General features: G+C 37.4%; 1 protein-coding gene across 2 annotated transcripts; it reads right to left on the bottom strand.

Moving 5' to 3' along the window:
* Positions 1-696: 696 nt before the first annotated feature.
* On the bottom strand, positions 697-5,909 carry LOC127780008 (probable 6-phosphogluconolactonase 2). 2 transcript variants are annotated; one of them, XM_052306950.1, is made up of 4 exons: positions 5,768-5,909; positions 3,458-3,693; positions 3,216-3,351; positions 697-1,633 (listed from the first exon to the last, which is right to left on the bottom strand). In XM_052306950.1, the coding sequence occupies exons 2-4, from the start codon at positions 3,640-3,642 to the stop codon at positions 1,112-1,114; spliced, it is 843 nt and encodes a 280-aa protein (XP_052162910.1). In that variant the 5' UTR covers positions 3,643-3,693; positions 5,768-5,909; the 3' UTR covers positions 697-1,111. The 2 variants fall into 2 exon arrangements, with proteins under 2 accessions (XP_052162910.1, XP_052162912.1); XM_052306952.1 differs by lacking the exon at positions 5,768-5,909 and adding an exon at positions 5,010-5,680.
* Between the last annotated feature and the right edge of the window lie 2,704 nt (positions 5,910-8,613).

Raw genomic sequence — 8,613 nt, 5'->3', positions numbered from 1 at the left:
GTTCATCTGATCTAACCGGCCCCACACAGTCAGAACCACTTCGCCAATTATCTATCAAATATCAAAATCAATTATTTCATATGTTAGTTGTTCATCACAAATTAATAATAAAAAACATACTTTAATTTCACAATGACTAGAAACATTATACACACTCTGGAAAACATTTGGTAAGAATTATCGAAACTTAATGAGGTCAGGGTTTTGCCGTTAGTCTATGCCTCTTTGAGCATGTGTTAAACAGCGCACACTTGCAAGCGTGTACGTACGCAGTGTGAGCGGGCGTGCGAATCTGCTAATCTCATACCAAAGTGTTCTTATTGGGACGACTACCCAACTAACACCAACATTAAGATAATGTACGACGGGAGTTTTTGGTCGATGTGTAACCTTGCCATAACCCACATTAGGTATGTACGGCAATATTTTGTAGCATGGAGCAAAAGCATAGTCATGAAATTGTTAATAACAAGTACAACTGTGACAAGTTTAGCCCTAAAATTAAGTGGATGACATGTGGACCCTAAACTCATTAAAATGTGGCAATCCAAATTTGTACTTTCTCCGTTTCATAATGTAAGACTTTCTAACATTGTCCACATTCACATGTATGTCTAGATTCATTAACATCATATATAAATATCAGCAATAATATGAACAGAGGGAGTAGCAATCAAGCAAATGATTGCCCGACGATTTTGTTAAAAATATCAAGTTTGTGATCATATTTCTCTATACTCGAACCGGCAACATCACAAGGAAACAAAATTAACAGAAAGCCTCTGCTTCTTCCACCTTGACTTGCTTGAACTAACTTTGATTGAACTAAATATAATGTAGCACATAATATCATACCACCCCTAATCAAATTTGGTGTTCTCAGTTCTGACGTCTCAATCCTCTTTGCTCTAAAACCATCTCCAATTTGCCAAAACGACCAAAACACACTCAAGGCTCTCCCTGAACAAAACCCTCCACAAAAAACTAATGCAACAAGCATTCTGCTAAACTGGAAGGCAAAACATCCTGAATTCGATCATACCAAACCGCCTACTTACACACGCACACACCTTCATCCACAGCAAAAGGAATGTTCTTTCGACGATTGGAGTTAGTACTCGCGATGCTGCTCAAAGGCGTCATCGTTCTCGGCATCCAGAGAGGACGCAGCTGACTTGTCCAAAAACCACACCAGCTTGCCGTCTGTTGGCTGAACCATTCTTGCTGGCAGCGATGAGGGGGCTTCTGGACCATCTGCATTGTCAGAAATGGCCAAATGGACAGCCTCCGATTTATCGTCACCGGTAGCCACTATTGCGATGTTCGAAGCCGAGTTTATCACAGGGAGAGTGAAGGTGATCCGCTCAGGTGGAGGCTGGGGAGAGTCGGTGATGTAGGTGACCCAGTCATCTTTCAGCTCAAGGGATGGATGGTTGGGGAACAATGAAGCCACATGTCCATCAGAACCCATGCTGAGCAGGATTAGATCGAACCTGGGGCAATCGTTGCTTTCGGAGACTCCAATAGTGCGGACCTTGACCAGCTGCCTGATGACAAATTCGTAATCTGTTGCGGCATCCTCCACCGTTGCGTTGTCATTTATAGAGTAGACATGGCCATTGAGAATAGGTACCTAGAAGAAACCATGTAAATGCAACAGATCATTATCTTAGCATAAATAGTAAGTGAATAAGTTATCTAAACCATAATTTACAGTGATGTTTTTTTTATCAAGATACAGCAGGGGAGGCCCCCGCGGATTCTTATTCAATTTACAGTGGCAACACACGATTCTTTCTACATCATCATGGATCACCTTATAACTGAAACCGACAAACAATTGCCACATTTTATTTGCTTATATAGTGCAGGATAAACCAGACATGGGAATTTGTGTAGTATGAAATGGCAATGGCACAGGCATACAATAAAACCTATTCTATAACCAAAGGCCCAAGCCTGTGCACAAAAACAAATGCTTGCAATAATCTCATGCAACATTAACACTAGCAAGAATAGGGAATGTGCCAACTTAAATAGAGCTTTTAGATGCCACTAAATGTCACCATCCTTCTGAAAACTAGCTGGATACCCAGAAATTTCCTGAACTGCTTGGATTAAGTGTCCCGTTAATATAGAGCAATGGAAAAACATGCTATGTAAATCATGTGACTAAAGGACACCCATTTGGATAAACTTTTACTCTGACAAAATTAGCCAGACGTGATCCTGAGAAGAAATGAAAAGGTGTGAATGGTGGGAGCTTCAAGAGTAGTTGGAACAATAAAAGCAGTAGTTAGGCAGCCTTAATTTGTTCCCGCAGTTGGCAAAGGATAATGCACGATCTGAACATAATGGTCAGCATGCTGAGCCATAGCAGAAAAGGGTTCTGCTAAAAGACAAATAAGCCTCCTTGATGCAGCGCTTATCCAGATCAACAGTCAGGGTCAGGGCCAGGGCCTAAGGTGTAAAAGGCTCCTCAAAGGTACATTCCAACTGACCCCACTTTTCTTTTAACAGGCACCATTACCCAGGATTGAAGAACTAGATCAAACTATTTGCTATCATGTACTAATATCAGGTGTCAAGGAAAGTAAAATGGATACATTGCACCAGAATAAAGATCTGAGTTTGGACTTAAGCAATATAACTTTGAGCAAAGCCAAATTATATTCTACAGTTCTCAACCTGGCCTTCCTCTTAAAAATCACTTTAAAAAGAGGAACGATTTCTTGGTTATAATTATAATTGTAACCTGCTGGTTGGTCCTTTTGACTACTGAAATGAAATTTTTGAGGATCCCCAGGCTTGAAGCAAATCAATCACCAAATACTTGGAACATTCTAAGGAAACAAGAAGCACCAAAGAACAGAAACAGGACATGAGTCCATCCTATAAACCAGTACAGCATCCAAGGTTTTTTCTTTAAAAAAAATTCCTGACATATCTGAATATGTATAACTTGCAAAATCTACTCACTTCACCCAAAAAAATATTGATAAGAAGCACAAAGTAGCATATGTACAACAATATTATGGATATCATGCAAGGTATAACTACCATCTGGTAAGTACTCAGCACAAACTAATATATAAACACAGAAGCAAAACCAATTCTTTGAACAAGACGAAACTTGCAAGAAATGTAAAATTAGTATGGGCGTATATCTTAAGAGGCTCCAAAAAATCTTGCAGAAAAATTCCTAGTTCACATACCTTGGACAGGAATCCTTCTTTTGTTATCCTATAATTACTCTCTGCATGATTCTTTGCTACAGCACGCTCATCAGACCAGAAGATGTACCATTTAGACCAATCCAAGGTCTTGTTGTATGGCGCTTCACAAAGTTTCCTTTTTAAAATGCAAAAGAATAGCAGTTCAGATAAAAATGTGCAATATGTTGAATTTCTTGCAAATGAAAGAACACTATATGGTTAACTTAGGAAAATAACATTACCCCAAAAAACTGACTAGGGGACCTCCAGAAAGGGCAATAGCAAAGTATCCCCTTTCTTTGACAGATATTTCTGAAACTTGCGAGATATACTCAGCCAGATCTGTTGACATCTCATCTGAACTCTCAAAAATTCTTATTTCATTGTTTCTTTTTGGTTCATATAAGGCAGAAATTTCCCTCTCCATAATTTTCTGTCCCAGAACTCTATATTAAGTTACTATTCCACCAAAATACGCCTGCACAGAAGTAGATTAAGTAGATTAAGAAGTGATACAGTTCATCAACAGAACATCAGAACTTCAAAGTTCAAACATTTCTGACTCAGGTAAAAGAACATTTTTTATTCTCTCTTGCTATCAATGCACCGAAATTTGGTAGAGCAGAGATAATCTGTCCTGTGCACTGTATTACTTAATCCCATCCATCCTCTTATCTTATATTCCATGATTCCATCGTAGGCAAGCTTTCCCCATTAGTTGAGAAATAACTATTGCAAGTCACATAGCCTCCATGTATCAATCCTAGAATTTGTAAAAGGAAGGGTGTTTTATTTTTTTTTGTTGAAATTTAAACATTCCCAAAACATGACTTGTAGCTCCTAAGTTACAAAATTACCCTGCAGTAGAATATTACAGCAGGGTGTTCTTCTCTAGAATGTGAGCCATTCAAGAAAAGGGGAAAGATAACATTCATCTAGAAAAGTTTTATGCTGATTGTTTGTTGCATTCTGATAACATTCATCTAGAAAAGTTTTATGCTGATTGTTTGTTGCATTCTTTAATATGATATCCAAGTACAAGCTATTTTCAGGCTTCCAACTATTTCTAGCAGAACCAATAAAATGCCAACTTGAAGGAGAAATTGCTATTAAAACTATTCTGGTATAACTTGACCAAAAGGAATAAAAATTGAAGAAGCAAATTTTCACGCAACACGAAAGTAACTACAAGAATGAAGTGAACACAAACTTCACGTTAATATGAGGGAGCACAGATTTGGTGTACAATACGATGTGACAGCAACCTAATTGAATTTGATAATCCAGGAGGGAGGTTGGATCTATCATTGCGTTCATTAATTCTCGCTTTGACCTCTAGTATGAATTTTGGGAAGGGGAAATCCCCTATTGCATGTTTAATAATTGGAAAAGCATCCATGGTTGGAAGAGTAAAACAAACTTCCCAAAGGAGGAGTAGAACAGACTACTGGACAAATCAGCTCATAAACATCTAGGAAAGCATAAGTGTAACATTCAGATGCAAATGGCCTCTTATAACTTATAAACCAAGAGGCAGCCAACAGGATCCAAAGCTTCCATAGGCAATTGTAAAAAACTGTGGACTCATGATTCATACTGCTCAAGTCCAAAGCAAGTAAGCAACAGAACATGAACTCACCAACACTGAATCCAAATATCTAAAATAGAAAGGATGACAGAAATAAAATGAACTCAGCATTACAAAGGATTGCAAACAGTTAATAAAACTAGTTCTTTCAGAGAGTTGATAAAACTAGTTGAAAGCATATGAAGGAGCAAATAAAGAAAACAGACCGCCTTTCTTGTTTTTACTCAAGGGAAGCATGAAAACTGAGCTACTCTGGAGTCTGGACTAGAACTGGGGAAAGAAAAATAAGGAAGAGGGCAGTTGCAACTGCAAGCTATAGCAGTCATCATTTGAGTCGAGACCAGTTCAAAGATTCCAAGCCTATTTTTCATTTTAGAATCACAGAAAAAGCTCTGAAAAACACTATTTTACTGCCAATGGAAGGTAGTAAAACACTGCAGGAGACAATCCATTGCAGATGCTGAAAACTGAAAAGCTGCTACCTTTGGCCCCCATTCCTCGCATACTTTTTCTTTTCCTAGAGGAAAGAAACTGATGAAAAAAGAACTCGGATAAGGCGCCCCAGATGAAAATCAAGAACGCGCCACCACATACTAATCCCCACAATTCCACCCCCTCCAAAAAAATCATCAAATCTTCGATTCACGAACACATGCACCAACTGAGACCTGACCACATTATCTGAAAGACTAAAACCCCCATGGGCGACATCAATCTCACTTCTTCGAACCAATCAACGAACTAATCGACCGCATTATCCGCGCCCCCCAATGTCCCAACACCTAATCAAAGAATTCTAAGGCACGATTAATCTGAACTACCAGGAGAAGAATTTTGCAATCGGTTTGGGCGCCGCATCATCTCCTCATCTTCCCCCCAAGAAACCAAAACCAAGAACTTAACTGACCCAAGATCGCAGGAGCAGGATCAAAATCAAGAAGAGACTCGGATCCGATGAACTCACCGGAGAGGCGCCGAGCATTTGCTTGCCTTGCCCCCCTCCTCTCCTCTTCTCCGAGCCGCAAGCGAACAAGAGAAGGGTATAAAAGAAGAAGAAGAAGAAGCCAAGAGATGCAGGAAGGAAGCTAACTCACCTATATACACGCACAGGAACAGCAGCACATACTACATGCATATGATTTCTTTTTTTATTTAATTTCAACTGTACTTCGCAAATTTGTTTGTTATAAACAAAGAAGCTAATTAAATTAAGTGGTGGATGGATGTCTGCATCTGAAAGACGAGGAGGGAGAAAAAGAAAAAAAAAACTTGTTTTGATCTGAATTCTGCGTGGACTATGTGTTTTTTTTTCTTTCATTCTTTCTTTTATGGCTTTATTTATTATGTTTTTTCTTCTAGGTCTCTTAACTACTGCTCTCTCTGTACCATTTTAAGTGTAAGTATAAGTTTTTGCGTCCAACTTTAATCCTTCGTCTTATTTATTTTTTATAATTAGCATTTTTATTATTATGAGATGATAAAATATGAATAGTAACTTGTGTTTTTATTTTTTTTAATAAGACGGACGGTGAAAGTTATGCACGAAAAATCATGGTTGTACTTAAAATAGAATGGAGGGAATACTATCATGTACTGTAGGAGTATTTACTACTACTCTCCACGTCTCACAAATAATGAATCTGGAAATATGTATGTTTAGATTCGTAGTACTAAATAGTGCCATATTCAGTATTAGATTGATTTTTTATAGGATGAAGGGAGTATTCTTTGAATGCCTTTATCTTTTATTTGTTGCGTCCGTTTGTCAGAGCTGCAATGCACGTGCGGATGCCCTCATCCTTATCGCAACTCTGGCTTCTCCTCTACCTTCCTCATCGCTTCTAGAAAGATTATCTCTTAATGTCACTCATTAAGGATTTGTTTGGTAGTTGCCTAGTTTGTCACAACTAACGTTACATAAAATTGTGACATGGCGTAAAAGTGATTTCATAAATTAGTATAGGTCACAAGTGTGGTTTGGTTTATAAAACGATTGAGTGAATAACTCGTGAGCCCAAAGTAAAAGAGAGAGTTGTGTCAATGAAACAAACGCATATCTAATGATCGTGGCATAACTGAGGTGTGGCTAGTAAAGTGAAGCAATGAACAAAGCAACCCCTTAGAATTTTATTATATTTTTTTGGTTTATCTGGTAAAAAAAATAAAATTTAAAGTCTATTTTAATTTTAAGGTTTTTTACCATAGTTTATTTTTCAATTAACATTAACTTTTAAATCACAAATAATACAGGTATAAAAATTTATATTCCCAAATTTCAATTTTGAAACTTAGCTTTGTTTAGCTTCATTCACCCTATCAGAGCTTTAATGTTTCTGAGAAAATTATTCATTTGCCCTGAAGTTAATTGATGTTTCTTTTTATGAAGCTAATAAACTACTATCTCATTTTCAAACTATAAATTTTTTGCGTGATTTTGAAAATATAAATGTACATCCCTCCGTTCAAAATTATTTTGGAAAACGTGCAGAAGTGTTGGAGTATTTTAGAACGGAGGGAATATGTGATAAAACTCTGACCATGGAATTAGGGTTAGCATATAATGTACTTCATACTCCTTATGCCTTTTTGTTATAATTTTTCCTTTGCTTTTAAACCAAATTTTTAATCTCCTTTTTCTTTTCTTTTTATGTGATTTTGCTGAGGCATCTGGAAGAGGTTGAGGAATTTTGTCAGCTACCATATTGCTGGTACAAGTTGCGGTCCTCCTCATCTTTTTTCAGAAAACGATGGAGCTCCTGTCTGCATTTGCAAACGACAGAGGGGATGCATGGCAAGCTATTGTAATAAGCATGGAGGGTCCATATATGGTCCATGCTGTTGACACCCTAAAATCCATTTGTTCTTTTTCTTTACTTCTGTTTTTTTTTTCTCCACAAATTTGTGCATCCTGTGCTATGTTATTCAGGGTTCCTGAATCCTGATCACAAAAGTACAAGTTCCATGCATACCATGCTTATCCTGCCTTAGATTTTTCTTTTAAATAACATGGAATTCAAGCCTACTTGTTTTCTACTAGCAAACAAGATGAATTATGAGGCATGAGCTACATGAGGATAGAGATGCATCTTTTGGACTACAGACAATTTTTCATTTTGGCAACATATCAATTGCAAAAACGCAACTACAGAGACAGCATGATAACCCTTTTTTCAGTTAGGCCACTGAATTAGCATAAAAAGTCATTAAAAAAGTTTATGATGTACTTCATAGTTTATTCTGTGTATGCATAAGATCCCCAAAAATCAAACTCATCTATGCTAAGAGTAGTAGAAATGTTCCAAAATCAAATCTCAGTCTCTAAGTATAAAGATCAAAGCTGTTCTAGTTCGTTAGTCCTATCTGAACATCTCATTGCACTAACATAAAACTGCCTGTGCCACATTTGCATACCACAGAGTAATGTTTTCTCATGTAAGGTTACCCAAGACTTGAACGTTTGGCCAAACCAAGTTCATGTTTCCAACGTGCCTGAAAACAAGCTACTTATCCTGCCATTCGCAGTGTGATCAGTAGTCAATACAAGGGAAAATTTTGGTTCCCTCGCACCAAATTTCCATCCAAATTTGCATATCATCTTTGCTAAGATGGAACTAGACAGAACTGAAGGAATGTGCCACAAGTAGAATTAACAATTTTCTTTGCTAGCTTTGATAAATTCCACCTTTGCTTCAAATTGCCTATTATAGAAGTTAGTCCTACTCCTATCTGACTAGATCTAGTACTTGTTCATGCAGACAAACATTTTTATTTTGAGATGATGATATATGCATCATGCCACCAGTCTTATGT

Source organism: Oryza glaberrima, chromosome 7 (assembly GCF_000147395.1).
Source record: "Oryza glaberrima chromosome 7, OglaRS2, whole genome shotgun sequence".
NCBI classification, from domain to species: domain Eukaryota; kingdom Viridiplantae; phylum Streptophyta; class Magnoliopsida; order Poales; family Poaceae; genus Oryza; species Oryza glaberrima.
This window is presented reverse-complemented; position numbering and strand designations above follow the sequence as displayed.